Genomic DNA, 21,464 nt, shown 5'->3' with positions numbered 1-21,464 from the left:
GGCTCTGCGGCTCTGCAGCTGCATGCTTCTCCGGGAGTCCGGGGTGATAATCTGGCGCACGCCTGACATATCGGCATGTAACTCGAGAACCGAGGCACGGATTTGGGCGATTTAGATGGCATTCGAACGGCAACGAATAGCGCTTTAATTCGGTAATTTATATGTTCGGCGAAAAATGCAGTCCCGAGCCTTCAGATGCTCGCAAAGGGCCGTGAAACTGAAACTTAAAAACAATGAAACCCCGGACATTTCCATGAATTTATAAACCCCCCCCGGACGCCCCGGACAGGGCGTGAAAAGAGGACATGTCCGGGCAAAAGAGGACGTTTGGTCACCCTAGTGTACATTCACCAACTCTGGTGAACATATACATTAACTGGTTATTGTGCACATTCCCTGTCTGTTTGGTTAATGTGAGATCTAATAATCCGTTAATGAGGCTCTAATACAGTTAACACTTGATGGTTTACTGTATATGCTAATCTGATTACATTCTCCACATCTTTTTACACACATTTGTATATGAATAACCTTAACCCTAACCTTAACCTCACTGGAGACGTCACACCAACCCTGAACAAAAAAATAGATCACTTGCTGAAATACAGCAAATATTTTGGTGATTACATCCTAATCTGTTTAAATTATTCATCCAAACTAAATGCACACTTATCATGCCATGGATGCAGCAGGTAATTCAAGCACAGTACTCCGTGGTGAGTCTTCCTCTCACATTTATCCACGCAACAGGGAATGTGCACTGGGTTAACGTCCCAGTGTTGTCCCACTGGGTTAACCACAGAGTTGCTGAATATACACATTTCCCGGGAATGTGCACAATTACCATTTATTTTTAGGAATTTAAAGCAAAACAAAGAATAATAACCAAAATATTTAATGAACTAAAAGAACACTGAACATCTTTACAGAAGTCTCAATTACACTGAAGTCAGGGATAAAATAAAATAGAGTGCAGATTTTAGTATAGGTAAAAAAACAAAGAAAAAAAGACAATTCAGTCATCCAACCTTATCATTGGTCCACGCTGTAAAGTTAGCTGGCCAATCAGTATGGGCTATAATGGTCAGGTGTTACTCTGCTGTATTCTGCTGCTGCAGAAGTATAATAACCACCATCACATGCAGGAGAGGCCTTTGGAATTAGGCCCCTTCACTCCCAGACATAATACAGACACAATTAAGGTGAGAGCGCATATAACAAATAGTGGAGATGATGATATCATGCTCCGAGCCTTAGTTGAGTTGTGGCTAAATAGCGCATACTGTAAACGTGTGTGTATGTGTGTGTGTGTGTGTGTGTGTGTGTGTGTGTGTGCTTGCGTACATGTATGTGTGTGTGTGTGTGTGTGTGTGTGTGTGTGTGTGTGTACGTGCATGCATGTGTGGATGGCAGTACAGATGATCAACAGAGAGAAGAGGATGAAACTCGTACCACGTGTGATCACGCATACCAACAAGTGCATCTTACCACACAGCTGTGTGGCCAACACAGGGTTTCCTATTGCCCACATCTCTGATTAAGAAGATGAATGCATCATTTATATGCATAAGACTCTCTTTCGGCTTTTGTGTTTGTGTCCACTACTGTTGATAAAAAATGAAACGCCTCAGTCACTGGACGTGCCGCTGTTTGATTTTGATCAGGTTTTGAGAGCAGAGACCTTGAAAAGTGGCTTAAACAGCATGCATACAGAATAGCCCATGAAGAATACGCAAAACCTCTGAGGTGTGACTGCGTGCAGTGGTGTTGCTTTCATCTCAATTAACTCAGTCAGACTTTGTTGGCCACACGGTTGCTTCTCCGCATGCGGCCCTCAGGTCACCTGTATTGACATGCTGGGGACGGACACTCAGAAGAACCCAGCCTGGGGTCGAGAACATTCCAGATGACCTTGCCCTGCAGTAACCTTGTTAATAATTCGTCAAGTGTACGTAACAGAGCACACGTTAACAAGGTGACCGGTCACCAATGGACACTGCAGGCCGAGGCAGCCACACGCACCACTGCTGTCAATTAGCTACCTCGCTAACGCAATCACAGCAAATTAAGTGTTTGCTTCTTGGTATTTAAATATCCCCAAAGTTGCCTTTCATGTTTGCGGCCGTCTGTTTTGCGTCTAATATGGTTTGCGGTCCCAGTTGGAGAGTAATTGAGCGAGGCTCGGAGGCTGGCTCATTCAGTTAGGGCTTTGTTATTGTGAAGGAACGGAAGACGTTGGACTGAACATTGCCTGTCATGATCCAATTAGCCCCTGAACAGGCAGGCTAGCTCATACAATGAATAATTGTCAATGCGACATGTGTTATTTTGTGAGATTAGAGGGTTTGCAGAGAGGCTCTATGGTGCTGAATAGGGGAGAACGGGGGACGTTGTCACACGGGTAGGTTGTCACATTCATTATGTTTCACGACCAGAGGGTCCTGTCTCCCATATTTTGGTATTTAAATGTCCAGAATTGGGGTCAGAGTTCATCTACATTGTCATCTTTGGAGTGAAACAGCTGAACTTGAGGTGAGATGACTTTTCATTTGTAAATATTCCACTCCTCAGTATTTTTATTCTAGGCTTTTACACAATTGGTTTATAATGAAACAATTATTACCCTTGAAAAGTGTGAAGGGATAGCTATAGTTTAGATTGTTGTTAGCTAGCTAACTAGTTGTTAGATGGCTGTTAGCCTTGATGCTATCAAGACATTCCAGTTGGGGTTGGTCGTCACTTTCTCTTTGGGGTTGGTTGTCACATGTTGTGTATAGGCTATTATTGTTAGGCCGATTTATTGTGTTCTTATTTTGTTATATAGGATGGCCTAAAGATGAGTTACCTGTTTATGTTCATGTTAAGATGCATTAAGTTATGTATTTGTCAACTTGTCAATGCAATTAAACTTTCAAATTTAGTTCTGCCTTCTTGTCTTCTTTTTAAGATTTTTCCCATTAAAACACATGGTGACAACCAACCCCATAGTGTGTGACAACCATCCCCATGATGGGGTTGGTTGTCACAATGTGTCAGAGTGTCTTTGATAGGTGATTAACTCTTTGTTACAATACGTTGGAAAATTAGAGGGATACACATTTCAAGCCAACATCGTAAGCTTCAATTTAATGTAGGAATGACTATTGAAAGATGTTTTGATGATGAGCAATTCACACTAGAGTAAAAAGTGTGACAACTATCCCCGTTCTCCCCTACAGGAGTATCCTTGTGATCAGCACAGAATCTGCGTCATGTACAAACCCCCACTTCAGATTTACCCTTTCAGCTATTTATGTATAGAGCTAATTGAAAGAACAGAAGTTCACGGAATATGATGAATAAAAAAGTAACATTTTAAGGAAGGAGTGTGTTGTGTGGAACCCATGCAGTGTCTCTGTTTTTTGGCAGGTTGAATTTCTTCAGAGACGTTCCTGGTGTCAGAGTGCTGGCCTGCGGAGGCGATGGAACAGTGGGGTGGATTTTAGACTTCATAGGTAAATGATAGAAAACCACTATATATAAATCACATTTATTATTATTATTATTATTATTATTATTATTATTATTATTATTATTATTATTATTATTATTATTATTATTATTATTATTATTATTATTATTATTATTATTATTATTATTATTATTATTATTATTATTATTATTATTATTATTATTATTATTATTATTATTATTATTATTATAATAGGTACACTGTACATTTCATTAGACATGTGATAAAACGTGCGTCACTGCTGTTTCCATTTCAAATGACGTTTAAAATTATCTTCATGTTTCTTATTGACAATGACAAACTGGTGAACTTTCCGTTCACCCACTACATTCATGTACATTTCATTATGAGTCAATACGAGACAACCTGGCCCCTCTTCATTGTGTTGTCAAGAAATTGGTCACTGTAATGTTTCCATTTCAAATCATGTTTCAAATCATATTTACGTTTGTTATTGAAAATTACAAACTCGCAGAATTTCCTGTGCAGCCGCGGTTTATTGTCCACCGACGCCTGATAGCATCGCACGCTGTAGTAAAAGTGACAGGATTTCTTCTTTTTGAAAATTGTATTTGTCTTTATTAGTTTGCGAGAATCAACAGCACTCTTGTTGTTCTGGCCAAGATAGTAAAACATACTTTGTGATTTGTATATAAACACTCTCATTACTCTCCGAGCCTGCGTATTCAGGGGAGGTAAACTAGGATGATTATGTGAGTTTGAAAACAACATATTAGTTATCATATGCCCCGGGTTCCATTTTGTCTTCAAGACCTGTTTCTTGTTCAGCGTCTCAAAAATTGCCTCAATTTTGTACCAATCAAAACAAAGAGAGGTAATAACCTTGAGGCAGAATGTCTCTTCCAATATAGAAGGTACAACTGGACATTCATATTGATTTGGTCTTCAACAAGCACGGCAGCCAAAGGGATTTGCACGTACGCTGATGCGGTGAACTAATCTTGTGGATTTGTATTTTTGTTTGTTTGTTTGTGTGGGTGAGCTGTTGTTTGTACTGAGTGTTGATATTTGTCCCTCTGCTACTCTGTTCCTCTGCTCCTCTACTCTGTACTCCAGATAAAGCCAACCTGGACAGGAACCCCCCCGTGTGCGTACTTCCCCTTGGCACCGGGAACGACCTGGCAAGATGTCTGCGCTGGGGAGGAGGTACCATTTATGGCATGACACTACTAGAACAGGAAGCGCAGACATAACCAGGAACCTTGAGATGAAGACATGTGTCATTGCTATCACACCAAAACCTTGTATCTCTGGAACCCTCCCATCCCACACACAAAAATCGCCACAAAAAACTTTTCAGGAGTGGACAAAAACAACCTTGTTTTTACATTGATGACCATGTCTTTTTTATTTATTGTACATAGGTTTAGTTTAATTTGCATTGTGTCAGGGTCAGGGTCAAACACTCATAGAACTCATAAAATACCCTGTCAAAATGTACTTTAAGTAAAGTACGATAGTTCAGCACAACTGTAATTTAGTTTTTCAAGTGGGAGTAATAATACAAGTCTATTCTGAAATGTGAGGGACAACAAACTATTTGCGAATGTACCATATGGTCATCCAAAAACAGCCTGTCTTTATTTATAAATGTTCACAACACTAACATGTATAGTAAGGTCCAAGGATTTGAAAACATAAAAACCTTAAAACTAGGGTTGGGCATCGTTTGGATTTGAACGATTCCGGTTCCGATTCCGATTCTCCATTTCGATTCCTGTTCTGACCGATTCTCGATTCCGATTCTTTGGGGTGCAGGTCAAAACAGGTCACAGCTTATTTCGCAGGAGATTTTAAAAAGCTTTGAAAAATCTTTTATTTTCTTCATACTATTCACATTGTCAGTTGACTTGATACAGTTTAATTTGGTTGCTGTACTGTAACTAGGGTATTAATTAACAAAGTAAAAAAAAATATATATATAATTTACCGTATGTTTGGCGGCTACGTGGCGTAGTGGGCAAGGCGCTCGCCACGAGATCTGGAGACGCTGGGCTCGCCTGTTCGAGCCCAGCGCTCCACATTTGCTTTCAGTTTAGCTGGTCGTCCGTACTAATACACATTGGCCGTATTAGGGGGTGGGAAACTGATGGGTGGGGATCGGGCGTTGTGGACAGCGACTCCTACAGGTCGGTTGGTGCGCCTGCGCAGTAGAATCAGGAAGTGTCGGGGGCAGCGTGAGCCTCCCACGCGTTACTCCTCGCCACTGAGAGATCGAGCTGCGCAGGTGAAAAGATGCGACTGCTGTTACCTCAAGTACCGGAGGGGACTTGTGCTATGTATGACTTAGTCCACATTGCAGCCGGCTTGTGGGAGGCAAGAAACAGCGTTCGTGACAGGGGAGGGTTGAATTGGATGATACGAAATTGGGATGGGAGAAAATATAGAAAAATGGGAGAAAAAGTGGATCAAAAAAAAATTTACTGTATGTTTTAATTTTTTATTTTTTTAATCGAAATTAAGAATCGAAATTCAAACATGTTAGGAACCGATTCCTATTAGAACCGGTTCTCGGTGCCCAACCCTACTTAAAACAGACGTTTTCTTCAAATTGGAGCATTCCTAAAATGCATACAGTACAGTATCAGTTTATTGCCAAGCCAATATTTAGATCATCCTTGATTATTCTTTCGATCCGTGCACATCTGGCACTATGACTTATAATTATATGCTTTCATCCAAATCAAATTATCCTCCTGCAATTAATGAAAAAGAAAAAGATAATTTTTACTCATACCTCTAAAATGATTACCGGTAGCTACAAATGCTTGACACAAATCCAAAAAATTACAATTTTAAACAAAGTGTCCTCAACACGCTGGTAATATGTCTTAAGTGTCTCGAACGTTCGCACCTGAGATATTTGCGTTGGGGAATGGCATATGTCTCAAACATGAGCGCGTGTCCCCGTTCAGGTCATTTGCATACAAAACAAAGCCTCCAGAGCTCCTTATAAGGCAACTAATGATGCAGCTGTGTGAAAATGGTGGCGGAAGCGCTTTGCGAGTCTTGTTGTGACCCATCGAAATTAGATTAGATTAATGTATTGGCATCATATATAGTACAGCTCGTGGTACACCTGCCGCAGCGCGCGCACACACACACACACACACACACACACACACACACACACACACGCACACACGCGCGCGCGCGCGCGTGCGCACTACTGTATAGCCTACGACGTAATGAATGAATGCAGTATAGGCTTATTATTCCATTAATGACTTGTTTCATTAGGATTTAGTAGATACTATATATATGCTCTGCCCTATGTACAGTATAGGTACAGTCTGTATACAGACTGTACTTATACTGTACGTAGGGCAGAGCATATATATGTATGTATACAGACTGTATACAGACTGTACGTAGGGCAGAGCATATATATAGTATCTACTAAATCCTAATGAAACAATTAAGTAACTAGAATAACATAAGCCAATATACTGTTCATTCATTAGACACGTAGGCTATACTGGCGCACACAAGACTTATGGAATATTAATGCAGTCTATTTCCACACGATTAGCTTTAGTTCTTATTTATTTATTTATCCACTGTCATTTCAGTGTTGGTGTATAGGCTATATAGTGTATTTCAATATAAGTTTAATTGATTAATGATATATTCGAAGGAATGCAGGTTTATAGCTATATCAAACAAAGGTCTGTCCCATTGTATACCAATCAATGGGATATATTGCATGTTGACCTGCATTCTTTCAAATGTAAATAATTAATCATTAAAACAGATATGTAAGAAATACAAATTCCACAGAAGGCATTCAATAATGATTATTTTCAATCATTTCACAATAATTGCATAATTGTGTTTGAATATCTGAGTAATTAAAGTAATTATACATTTGTCCAAAATAGCTGGTTCAGATATGGTTAATCCAGCTGCCCTGTGATCAGATGAATCCATATTATTTATTTTTCTGACATCAAATGCGTAATTTCTTATCGTACAAATATTGTCATATTTATTTTAATTATGATTAAGTAATTAATTCCAAGGAGGCCTGTAGCGTTGACATGAAGGAATCACTATGAGAACACTCTGTCAAGTTAATAAAATGTTCAATTAGTCAATCAATCATAAGTGTGCTCCTCAGCACTCTTAAATCTGCTCTCAGCCACGCTCAAATCTGATCTCAGGAAAATTTGGGGAATCGCGCTACCAGCCCTAATATGTCTTAAATGGGCTGAAATCTGCCTAAGAGCACATTTTTGGTCGTAAATCCGTTCGGGAATGAGACCCTTGTTTGAAAGTGAGTGTGTGCATGTGGATGTGTGTGCAATAAGTGTAGAATCTGTAGATGATGGTGTAGTTTTCTGTCTTCCAAAATGGCTGCCTGTAACATCACCATGATTGTTTTATACATGGCAATGGAAGAGAGAACGTTTGCTACTGTATGTGCAAAACAACGGTTGCTATGTGTTGATATATGAGAAATATATAAACAAAAACTTAATAATTTGGTGTCTTCTTACTGGATCTTGTAAACAAACCACAGTAGAACGGTAACATGATGCTTTTCCTGTGTTTTACCTGATCTACCCCTGCTCAGAAATTAGGCATTTTCTTTAAAGTGGTTAACAATGGTTAAAGGCAACCATACTGGAAAAAAGACACAAGCATTCTGTGCAAGGCCTCTATTGAATAATTAACTGATTGACCACACGCAGTGACGGCGGACAGTAATGCTGCTCTCTATCCTTTCAAGGCTATGAGGGTGAGAGCCTCTTTAAGATCCTGCGGGACATTGAGAACAGCTCTGAGGTCATGCTGGACCGCTGGAAGATCGACGTCACGCCCACAGACAAGGAAGAGCAAGGGGACCCTGTGCCTTACAGTATTGTCAACAACTACTTTTCTATCGGAGTGGTGAGTCACACACCAGCCAGTCAGACAGACAGACAGACAGACAGACAGACAGACACAGACATATAGACAGACAGACAGACAGACAGACAGACAGACAGACAGACAGACAGACAGACAGACAGACAGACAGACAGACAGACAGACAGACAGACAGACAGACAGACAGACAGACAGACAGACAGACAGACAGACAGACAGACAGACAGACAGACAGACAGACAGAGAGGGCAAACCTACCTAAACACGGGTTAAGCTGGTATCAATGTCAATGGTACATTGATTGATGAACATAATGGTCTTTTTGAGGAACTAAAACAATATAAAAGTATTCTGAAAGGAATATCTATAATTCCTCTTCTGTATTAATGATTATTGGTGTTACTGTGACAATCCACTGAAATTCACAGTTTACCCATCTTTCACTTTACCACCTCATCACTGGATATCAGTCTGTCAGAAGGACATACTGTAGACATTCTAATACCAATTATGTATCATCTGTCCAGAATAGGATAAACACCCTACGTATCACAGATCACCACGGAACAGCAACATAATATAACCATATAATCATTTAATTTGTTTTTGATCATATTCTAGTTATGTCTTGATTGAGATGTGCTTAAGTCTCGAAAACCACCAGTGACTGATAAGCACACTCTGTTGTGTCTGCACGGCATCAGAGTCCTTCAAACCCATCGACACCCCCCTGACCCACCAGATAGCCACCGTTACTGATAAATGTCAAGGGGAAATATGGTAATTGACGTTTTCAGGTGGTTGGAGGTGGCGACATCATCTCGTCATGTTGTGACATTAGAATGTAGCAGGGAGACTAAGTGATGCATGCCCTCACAAATGTTATTGGAATAACTGCCTTGGCCCAGAACAGTCATATTAGAGGATATTAGACAGGTGTTGTTAACATTGTGAAAAGCATGGCTGACTGCTGATGTGTATTATTATCATCTGTATATAATCTTTTTATCAACATATGGTAATGTTTAAATGGATAGTTAGTCTGAGTCTTTTGAGGGTAGCCGATTACTCTCCCCCTGTCCCCTAAAAATATTGCATTTTACATTACATTTTACATTTCGTAATTTACTGTAGCTGACGCTTTCATCCAAAGCTCTGTAAGTTCTGTACAACAGGTCAGCAGGAAGGGTACAACTCTGGCAGCTAAGCAACATTGTCCATCAAATCAAAACAGTGTTGAACTTGGGTGCTACAGTCTTGAGTGCATATTAGCATAGTACCGTATGTAGTAATATAGGCAAGGACGATTATTTAGTAGAAAAGTGCATGATAGTAAAAGACAGTAAGGTTAGTCTTTTTTTTTTCTTGCATTGCTAAATTGCTGCAACTGATACATGTAACTGGGTTTTACAACTTGGTCTGATTAGCCTATACTTCATGAAGTCGTTATAACTCCATGGTCTTGGCGCGCTAACAACAGGATTAGTACCCAGCCGACATGATGATGACAAATGAAGTTGTTTGTAGGGGGATTAAGAAGATTTGGAGCTCTCAATGGAATAGAGTGTGATATCATATTTTGTGACACATTTCGCATCAAATTTGATCTGCCTTCCGTCGCAAAAAATAATAATACAATACAATAAAGATTATGCGACAAGTCAAGCTAATAATTACCTCAGAGATTATGCAGATGAAGAGGGTTTGTTTCTGGAATGACACAGTCGAAATCCTAAGATTAGCAGTAAGAGTCAAAATGTTGGACGCCTGGATAGATTGATTAAGGAGTGTCATCATGTCGAATGTGAGTTTTCACCGATTTGCACAAAATAAGTTCAGGGTTTGCCACATTTGTGATGTGGCAAAAATTGAGAGAGAGCGAGAGAGAGAGAGAGAGAGAGAGAGAGAGAGAGAGAGAGAGAGAGAGAGAGAGAGAGAGAGAGAGACTCTCCTCTGGACACCTCTCCAACTCAAAACCTCTCCAACTTAACCCCCCCCCCCCCCAAGTCATTAACATCCAAAAACTCACATGATCAGATCCCTCCAAAAAAAGAGAATCAACCTAACCTCCTGCTTCAACCAGTCATAGCCTCGTAGTTAGATGTGAATTAATGGCGCCGTCCCTTTGGGGAGGATGTGGAAGTGACGTGAAGTGTAATGATCTCAATCAGGGCCAAGGGGTGAGAGACAGAACTAATCACTGAGCCTCACTACCATAATGCCCTAATGACCGCGGTGCTCCTGTCAAAGCCATTAGTCTCTCCTCCCAGCACATCAAGTCGCCTACCCCCCCCCCCCCCCTCCCGCCGCTCATAATTGGACTAAACTTTGAGCTATGAGAGGACATTACACATGTCCTGTATTAATTTGGGTGCCAGATTTTTACAGTGGTAATTATTTGAGGGCAGTGAGGGGGAGAGTGTGAGGAAGGCAGCCGACGACATGGCCCACCAGTGGCACAAGGGGGGGTCAAAGCTCATGGGGGATCCTCTACTAATGGTACTGTGTGATCTAAGTAAATTAATAATTTGGGCAAAGAACCATATAGGTAATTTTTTTAGGTGAGTTGTATATTAATATTTCTTTATTGAAAGACTGTAAGTCGGAATGTTGTGTAAGTTGGAATTTTTACCATACATTTGGGGTATACATACATACATTCTTGAATAATTTGATTTGTAGATGAAAGATTAACTACGTTTGGAGCTTTCTTAACTGTTTTACTAACAAACAAAACAAACCTATTAGATCCCCCAAAATATATATGCACGTTTGTATCTGCTGTAGTGTTAGTCCTTGTATCGAGAGCTCAATCAATCAACTAGAGATTTTTTGGTGTGGTGGGGCAACCATACACATGGTTTAACTCAAATGTATATGTACAAGACAATAGAGCGTATGTACTTACTGTAAAGGTAGCATTCACCCTCCACATGCTTTGGATTGAGAGTATACAACAAAAAGTTCTATATGATTTTTATATCTATATGAATTTACATATTTCAAGCCCCGCCCTCTTTTCTTGACCCTCCAATCACAACATCCCTCGGACAAACAATGCATGTTCATGCTAAATTAGGCCTTCTTGTTTTAACTGGCCCACTATGGCATACAAGCGCTACGTTCCGCATCAGTGTGGGGGGTGACAATGCACTTTATCCACTCTTGATGGTTGTTCAGTTCAGTTGTTTGCTTGTTGCTGTGCCCCAGCTCCTTATCCACTCCTCTTGATGGTTGTTCTCAGTTCAGTTGTTTGGCTGTTGCTGTGCCCCAGCTCTACTTGTCTAGGCCCTCAAACCAAACAAGCTCCCCTCGCCTTTGGTCTCTCGCGTTTACTGTCTGTCTGTCTGTCTTTCAGCTATCCTGTTTGTAAGAAAATCAAGTTACAATATTTCTGATAAATCCATCATCTCACCTTTCTGGCTTGTGTTGTATCGCAAGGCGAGTCTGCGGGGAGCTCGGACAATTCTTTTGTTGTTCTGCCTACAGCGTCTTTAAAAGACATCAAGAGAAGTTTCCATTGATTCTTTTTGGCTTCTCCTAAATTTTTTTTTACAGAGAGCCAGCAGGGGGTCCCCCTATGTTAGCTGTTTCAGTAGTGCCACTCAAGACGGAGCGGGTCAAAACAGATCGTTGGGGAGGAGGGGGGATGTGGGTGCACGAAAAACAAGCCCCAAAAGGTTTAACACAACTTTTCTTCACTCTTCCTTTTAGCTTTTAGCAAACCAAAACTTTGCCAGGTTTGCTTTTGCAACCTACTTAACTTACAATGTTCACACATGTATTGAGATGGAATACAAAGGAAGTAGACAAAGTCAATTGTACACAAATATACACAATGTGTCAGTACGGACTGGAAATGGCAATGCTGATATTTCCGGTGTCTGAATCAGTCCTACAGCACGGATCAGAGAGAGAGAGAGATTTGAGTATAAAATGGATAGATAGGGTGACCAAAACGTTCTCTTTTGCCCGGACATGTCCTCTTTTCACGCCCTGTCCGGGCCGCCTGTATCAGTTCCGCAACCGTTCCTATTTCCAGGGTAGGCCTGATTGGCCCCGACAGGCACGTGACCCGCCGCGGCCACGCCCCGCGGCAGCCCCAGCAGCAAGCGCGCTACTGCTGGAGTTCGCTTCGCCTTTCACATCGCTGCCGTTGGCGAAAGCAGGATGAGAGGCGAGAGCGTAGATTTCGCTGTGTATCATTTAATCATTTAACATTTGAAAGACATACATTGTTGTCATACAGAAGTACAGAATACTTTTATCCAAAATGCTTCTTACTGTTACACTGTTAGAGACTGTGCTAGACAAATGAATGACTAATTCAGTCAGAAATAACGTAACTAATAACGTTAGTAAGCACTGCTTATATGCTTATTATGTCTGCGGGGTACAGTAAACGTTTCTCCCGGTACATTCTGAAGAGCACACCGCTGTATGTTGGAGAACCAGCGGTCTTCCGAAGTTCCGCTCCTCCTCACTCGAGTGAACGTTTGAGTAAACGTTGAGTATCATCAGGCATGCATTGCTCATGGGACAGGGTTGCACGCCGTGCAACCAGTCTGTGAGCAGAAGCATGCACATGCAAGGATGTGCACACGCTCGACTGATGCGCTGCACTCGCTAAGTACTACTTTGCATAACAATATGGCCGGTCGTCAGGTGTGTTCAAATACGTTCTCAGATACATTCACACAAAACTTGTGAATGAAATGTGTTACATTCCATTCGTAGAGGCAATTAGGCACTGTCTTTAGTCTGTGCTATGCGAGGGAACATCTATGCGCGGGAGCGCGTGCACGCGGCATCATTAAAACATAGTGCAACCAGTCGTCCCATGAGCAACGCATGCCTGAGTATCATTAAGTATCTCGAGGCTGGGGGGGCATGTCCTCTTTTTTGGAAATCAAAATATGGTCACCCTAAGATAGATAGAGGTAGAGGAAGGTGGAAGAGAGAGAGATATTTGAGTATAAGATAGAGAGAGAGAGAGAGAGAGAGAGAGAGAGAGAGAGAGAGAGAGAGAGAGAGAGAGAGAGAGAGAGAGAGAGAGAGAGAGAGAGGGGTGGAGGTAGGTGGAAGAAAGAGAGAGATTTGAGTATACTGTAAGATACATTGATAGAGGTGGAGGAAGGTGGAAGATGGAAAACAACTTGTTTGCCAGGGGACCCGGCAGCATCCTGTAGGTTGGTCGGGGGAGCTGTGATTACTCGCGATGTGTGTTTAATTAATTAGCCTGTGTGGAGACACCGTGCTGTTCGTCAGGCTCTCTGTCAATACCCCCTCATCCCTGGCTCAAACCCACTGTCACCTTCCACTTGGCCAGGAATTCAAACACCCCCTCTCTTATCTGTGTACGTATTAATATGCATGGGACCAATGTGCCGCTTGGGTACAATTGGAATGTTGGCAAAGTTAAAGCCAAAGAGGGGGGGGGTTGTTGTTTTTTAATCAAATGCCACTAAGACTAAATGAAAACGCGTTCTAATAGAACATTTCTGAATTAATTCATGTTGTCTTGTTTTTTGTTGTTGTTAAAACTTCATATTTGAACATTTGGTTTGTTCTCTTGTCTCCGCTCTGCAGGATGCCTCCATCGCACACCGTTTCCACATCATGAGGGAGAAGCACCCGGAGAGATTCAACAGCAGGTAGGATCTTCTTCTTTCTTCTCCCCTGAAGAAGCACTTGACAGGTTTTTATATGGAAACTACTGTCTGAATGTGTGTGTTCTCTCTCTCTCTCTCTCTCTCTCTCTCTCTCTCTCTCTCTCTCTCTCTCTCTCTCTCTCTCTCTCTCTCTCTCTCTCTCTCTCTCTCTCTCTCTCTCTCTCTCTCTTTCTCCTTGTTTCATTATTTCTATAAGTGAAAAGTAGAATTTGTGAACTAATAGTCCTCATGTTGTCATATTGTCCTCAGTGTATTTAAATTATTGTTGTAAGTTTATTGCCACTGGAAATGAAGCTGCAGTATAAAAAATGACTTCAACACCCAATACCCTGTGATGTCCTCACAGGACAGTGATAATTTAGTATGGACTGCTGAATTCCAATGATCTTTTTGACCAAAGGGCAGAGTCTTATTTCTGTCACTTAGTAAATGGAGTGGCATCATAAAAATACCATTAAAGGGGTTTTGGGGGGTTTTCACTAAAAAACAATGCAGATTTATTTTGCACATAATCTCACACTCATCCAAAAACTCTAAACAGTTTTGCACACATTAATTTAGTTTTACAGTTATTGAGAGTAAATTAGTTTGAATGAATTTGGTGCTGTACTTAACAGCAATTAACCAACACAAGGATTCAATGTCTCAGATGACATCACTGTCATTCAACTAATTTACTCAATAACTGTCAAACTAAATGAATGTGTGCAAAACAGTTTTTGGATGTGTGTCAGATTATTCGCAAAATAAATCAGCATTGTGTTTTGGTGAAATTCCCCTTTAACATACGGGTCCATTGCATAAATGAGCCAACTAAATTTAGATAGGTGTTTAGAAGACACATTGACTTGTGATTACAACTTGTGCAAAGTGCAACAGGGTATTGCAATCGATTGTGCATGTGTTTCTGTTGTAAACTGATCAAGGTTAACCTTTTAGACATTGGTGTATATTGTAAAGACCAAAATGGTGACAAGATTTCCAACTGTGGTGCTACAGTAGGTGGGGATGTGAGTGAGGTTCACACAAGGTCTTTCAAGTAATTTAAGTATACAAATACGGAAACCTTTACCTATATCACAAGTGCCTGGTGTAGAAAAATAACAGATTGAAATTCAAAATGTCAGAGTGTCCCTTTAATAATACAGGTAGCTACTCAGGATCCGCTTGATCTATGGACAGGCTTCATATTTAGTATCTGTGATTGCCTTGAAGAGATGTGTTCACCTTTGTGAGATGAACAAACGTGGCATCTATGTTCCATCAATATTTAACGTCTTCCAATACGTCTCCACTAGCACCAGGGAGTAATTGCTGGCGTAATTGAATTTGCTTGGCTAGTTTGACATCATGGATCTGTCAGAGTGATGACACACAGCCTCCTAATAATCCCATTTGTACTCATTATCATATTTTACACTGGTTCTTAGTTCAACATTTAGCCAACCTCCATCCAGCCTCGTACGAGCGGCACAGTATATGTCAGTATCTGTGAGGCCTAGTTTGTTTCATTACAATCCAGTATTTATGTTTATCATGCCTAGTGTCATGCTTAGTGTGAGATTACATACTATATTTTGCCTGTGCCACGTGGAGCGGTTCTTTCTTGTAATTCATAAAACATAAATTGATTACTGTCAATCATATTATTTGGCCTCACAGATTAATACAAAAGGACACATATGTAGTCTGCATCTTTGTTGTTTTATACCATTTTAAGCTCTTGTGAAAAATGATTGAGATATTTTAAGAAAATGATACCATCTGTTATTTGAATTCAATGAATAATTTACATGGGGGAATGGGTTTAGGATCTCTCTATTACACACTATCCTTGCCAAATTCAATAATGCATGATTATAGTTTTTCAAGGTAGCATAGATTTTGTTGGATTTGTCCAAGGGTTTGTGTCCATTGCAAATATACGGTAATGCAACTTATCTAATGCTATTTCCCTCTAACTATAATCTCAGAGTAGACACTGGCATAGAATTCAGAGGACATTATATGTTTTTTTACTCTATATGGTATATATGATATATATAAAGTATATATATAATATGTGTGTGTGTGTGTGTGTGTGTGTGCGTGTGCGTGTGCGTGTGTGTGTGAGTATAGGTGAGTGAGTAAACATACAGGACAGTCTGATACAGATCTCATGGGTTTGTAGATCCAAGCATCTCATTACATCAGACATACAGATACACAGATACCAGTCTCACATGAAACTGTATAGCATTAAAGTGAGACTCCACACATAGCCTATAGTGTCCCAACTTGCTGTGGCTGCACTTAACGTTCACCACTCACAGTAACATCTTGATTAGAATGTAAAAAGAATATATTTTCAAGAAAAATAATATTTTCACTCCAAAGCGCATTCGATTTATCATGGCAGTGCCCAACAAATAAATGGCCTGGATTTTATGTTTAAGTAAAATAAAATGCTTTTGTGTCATGCTTCCTCCGGTCCTGTGGGACCGGACGGCAACCCTCCTCCCGGTTCGGCTAGATCAGGTGTCGGACGTCCCAACTCCCCTTCCATACACCCCTTCAAAATACAACATTGCCAACCGGTGGGCTGATGCAGATCTGGCAACAGCTCACTCACCTGATTATTATTATTTACTGTCATTTATGTTTATTATGTTTATTGTCTGTGTTGTCGTTGTTGTCTCCACTTTGTTAGACTTGTGTTCCCCTGTCTGTGTTTTGTAAATATGTTTTAGTCTTGTTGTTCAATTGTTATTGTTTTTCCCTGTGTGCTCTGTGTTCTGTTGTTTCTGTCTACCACACCTGTGTCCTGTTTGTAATTACCCTCTGTCTCTAATCAGTGTCTGTATATTAGGTGTTGTGGGCCAGCAGTCACTTGCTGGTTCATTGTTTAATGTTACCGTTGTTGTCAGTCGTGTTTGTTGTTTTCTGTTTTAAGTAAAGACCTTTATTATTCATCACTACGCCGTCTCCTGTTTCCTGTTATACCTCTCCGTTCTACACTGCAAACTGAGTTCCACCACATCATGCCAGCAAAGCGGCACCACCGTAACACTTTTGAGTAAGTAAAATAAAATGACATAACATACCGTTGCCCAGGAAATCAACGTTAATTTCAGTCTATCATTATTTTGCCGGCATGTGGGAGTAGTTGCAGGATGAGGCACACACACACACACACACACACACACACACACACACACACACACACACACACACACACACGTAGCACTTGTGTCAGTAACAGCTGTTCACCACGGACCAGTTCTACGTTCGAGTGAGGAGAGGAGTAATATACCCATTAATAGGAGTAGTAGACCAGAGACAAGGTTATAACAGTGACCGGTATTTATTCAACTAAACAAGGGCGCTAGCAAGACAATTGCAATAACATACAATGTGTAACGTGAGGTCAAGTCAAGAGTTTTATTTGTCACAGCATACAAGCATACAGTGAAATGGGGGTGGGCAGCGATTGTGCAATAATACAAGTAATAAAAATAAGAATAAGACATAGAATAAGACATAACAGGTATAATGTACATAAAGTTTACAAAAAGCATGGTAAAGACATGCTAAGGTCCTGCGATAGTGCAATACAGTGTTAGCTACGGATGAGGCACTGGGTCTTATGTACACTACTATACAATATACAGTTATAATATATATCCTTATGCTATCTTGCTATATCCATCTATTTACTATACAAGAACCACTCCTGTTTTTATTTTAAATTTTTTTAAGTGACCTTTTCATTGTGTAAAGTGACCGTTGAGTGTGTGCCTGTGCAGCATGTGTGTGTTCGTGCTAAAGTGTCTGTTAGTGTGTGAGCGTATACAGTATGTGTGTTGTGTGTATGCTCATGTGTGCTTGTGTGTGGAGAAGAAGCTGAGCCGGAGTCTCTCTGTCCTAGTTGCGTTTGCCTGACCGCAGCAGCTTGAACAGGCTGTTGTTGGGGTGGTGAGGGTCTTTCATTATTCTGCAGGCTCTGGATTTGCACCTCTTGTTATATAAGACCTGCAGGGGTGGTAGTGCAATACCCGTAGTGCGCTCAGCTGAGCACACCACTAGGGCCTTCTTGTCCTGTGCCTTGCTGTTTCCATGCCAGGCAGTGATGTTTCCAGTCATGATGCTCTCTAGAGCTCCGGAGTAGAAGGACTGGAGTATCTTCCCCGATACTCTGAACTTCCTTAACTGTCTCAGGTGGTAGAGGCGCTGCTTCGCCTTTTTTACGACTGAGGGCTAGATCCACAAATAATGGATTGCACGGTGCTAGTTGCACCCTACTTACAATTCATTATAAATTGAAAATGGGGGACCCGGGTGTAAACAAGACGAAAGTCTCTCTGGTCTGCATCCCCTTAACAATTGTGTGTATTGAGCCTTACTGTATTCTACCCATTCTACAATCTGTTAATAAAAGTTTCAATCAATCAAATTTGAGGGACCCGGGTGTAAACAAGACAAAAGTCTTTCTCTGGTCTGCATCCCCTTAACAATTGTACCCATTCTACAATCTGTTAATACAAGTTTCAATCAATCAAATTTGATTGATTGAAACTTTTATTAACAGATTGCAGAATGGGTACAATTGTTAAGGGGATGCAGACCAGAGAAAGACTTTTGTCTTGTTTACACCCGGGTCCCCCATTTTCAATTTATAATGCATTGTAAGTAGGGTGCAACTAGCACCGTGCAATCCATTCTTTGTGGATCTAGCTCTTGAGTCTGTGTGTTGTCCATGTCAGGTCCTTTGAGATGTGGACCCCCAGGTACTTAAAGCTGCTCACCCTGTCCACGGTAGCCCATTTATCCACAGTGGTGTGTGTGGAAGAACTGATCTATCTGGTCCGGCGATCGAACAGGCGACCTTCTGCCTCGCCTCTCAAACCTTTAGGCCACCGGCTGTCCCACATGGTCTATATCTGATATGAAATTACTGGTCTGAGAAGTAAAATAAGAAACTCCCTCAACATACAGAACCATATTTACACAACACAACAACAGGAGGAAGGATTAAGGTGAGAGCACTGGAAAGAAATGTGAGGTATAAAGGGCAATACTCGAACGACAACAAAGACAAACACACCACGTACTGTGACAGGTGAGCTGTCACCAGATCGGAATTAATAAAATGCACACGACACAAAGTATAAGCAAGTTTAACAGTAGTTTTAATGCCATTTGGGGGGGGGGGGGGGGGGGGGTAAGTGTCAGCCAGTCCTTAATCCAAGAGAATCGTCGTTGTCTGATAGCGGGGGTTGGTACACAGGGATAGATTCTCATACTGTACGTTCAGGGGCTGATCTGAGAGAAGAGACATCGGGCAAGCGGAATCGGTTCCAAAGTGGGTTCTCAGACACACAGCGGGGATCTCATTCCAAAAATAGTCATACACAGCATTGGTTAAACACACAGCAATCGTTTCCTCTTCTCTCTTTCTCTCCTCTTACCACTCCACTTACTATCTCTCATTCCTCCTCTCCCAGGTTTCACCGTAGCTACTCCGTCCTCTTCTTGCCTAGGTCTCCCCTTTCTAGCGTGATCCATTAGTCTTTGATTGTGCTCACCTGTCCCGTGCGCGTCTGGCACAGGTGCGCTGTATTGGGCTGATGCTCAGCAGTGTGTCTCACCGGGCTTCCTAATATGGGCATGTGCCCCAGTAACTTGGCCGAGATATAACAGCCTTCCTGTACCATCCCAGCCGGTCTGCCACAAACACACCACGTACATACAGCCGTACACAAACAAACACACCACGTACGTACAGCCGTACACAAACAAACACACCACGTACGTACAGCCGTACACAAACAAACACACCACGTACGTACAGCCGTACACAAACAAACACACCACATACGTACAGCCGTACACAAACAAACACACCACGTACGTACAGCCGTACACAAACAAACACACCACGTACGTACAGCCGTACACAAACAAACACACCACGTACGTACAGCCGTACACAAACAAACACACCACGTACGTACAGCCGTACACAAACAAACACACCACGTACGTGCAGCCGTACACAAACAAATACACCACGTACGTACAGCCGTACACAAACACACCGCGTACGTACAGCCGTACACAAACACACCACGTACATGCAGCCGTACACAAACAAATACACCACGTACGTACAGCCGTACACAAACACACCACGTACGTGCAGCCGTACACAAACAAACACACCACGTACGTACAGCCGTACGGAAATAAACACATTCTTTGTTTACCCAGTTCCATTTTGTCACCGGGTTGACCTTAAAGATCACATAAATATTTGATCAGGTCTAATTAGCAACCAAATAATGGCATGTTGCTTATCTTAATTATGAAATGAGGGGATTTTGTTGGTTCTCTCTCTCTCTCTCTCTCTCTCTCTCTCTCTCTCTCTCTCTCTCTCTCTCTCTCTCTCTCTCTCTCAACCCCTCCCTCCTCCGTATTTGCACCTTGGGGTGATTACCAGGGTGAAGGTGTGAAGATTTGACACTCGGCAGATAGATTAATTTACTGCTGCTGCCGGACCTGGGTGATAATGAGGTCGAGGATTAAAAGCAGACAATCAGTTGGCCCGTGACGAGGGCTACGCCACCTCCTCCTCCCCCTCCCCCTCTCTCCGCTCCTCCTCGCCTCTCTCGCCTTGTTAAAATATACTGTTCTCCTTTTTCACTTTTTGCTGATCTCCCATGTAATTACACTCTAATCTCTGTCTCAGAAAGAGAGAGAGAGAGAGGCCTGGAGGAGATAAAGATGGAGAACTTTGAGTTGCAGTTTCATTTAACTGAGGCCCCCACCTTGTATTTGGCCACTGGTGTGAATGAATGAATGAAAACTTTATTTAACAGATTGCAGAATGGGTACAATACAGTACGGCTCAATACATACAATTGTTAAGGGGATGCAGACCTGAGAAAGACGTTTGTCTTGTTTCCATCAGGGTCCCCCATTTTCAATTCATATAGACATATCTGACATACATGACATACAGATAGTCAGTACTGCTACATCTATACATTTATGACATACCAGATTTGCAAATACAGTACTGTTTGTGATACAGAAGGAGTCAAGAAAAGGGAGTATATACATTTGACGTAGAAACTGTACATTGGAGGAGGTTGGGTGGGGGGGGTTGGGTACATTGGGATATTGACAACCATACTGGGTAATTTACATTGGAGGTGGTTGGGGGGGGGGGGGGGGGCGGGGGGCACACTGTATAAACAAGTAACACTGTACATTGAGGGGGGGGGGGGAGGAGACACTGTACAAACAAACACAATTGTACATTGAACTATTGACAAAACCATACTAGGTAAATGACTGTACATTGGAGGGGGTTGGGTTAGGATATTTACAGGGGCCAGTGTTGAATT

The 21,464-nt window shown here is 41.5% G+C and overlaps 1 protein-coding gene across 3 annotated transcripts in view; it reads left to right on the top strand.

Moving 5' to 3' along the window:
* The window catches only part of dgkb (diacylglycerol kinase, beta), a gene marked incomplete at both ends in the record, with an annotated part of 150,330 nt that overhangs the window by 63,468 nt on the left and 65,398 nt on the right, over positions 1–21,464 (top strand). For all 3 annotated transcript variants that reach the window (XM_084337017.1, XM_084337016.1, XM_084337015.1), the window contains 4 exons: positions 3,409–3,494; positions 4,589–4,678; positions 8,265–8,425; positions 13,994–14,058. In XM_084337017.1, the coding sequence (XP_084193143.1) occupies positions 3,409–3,494; positions 4,589–4,678; positions 8,265–8,425; positions 13,994–14,058 (402 nt within the window). The remainder of the gene's footprint in view (positions 1–3,408; positions 3,495–4,588; positions 4,679–8,264; positions 8,426–13,993; positions 14,059–21,464) is intronic.

Source organism: Notolepis coatsorum (genome assembly GCF_963971535.1).
Source record: "Notolepis coatsorum genome assembly, chromosome: 19".
Taxonomy (NCBI): domain Eukaryota; kingdom Metazoa; phylum Chordata; class Actinopteri; order Aulopiformes; family Paralepididae; genus Notolepis; species Notolepis coatsorum.
This window is presented reverse-complemented; position numbering and strand designations above follow the sequence as displayed.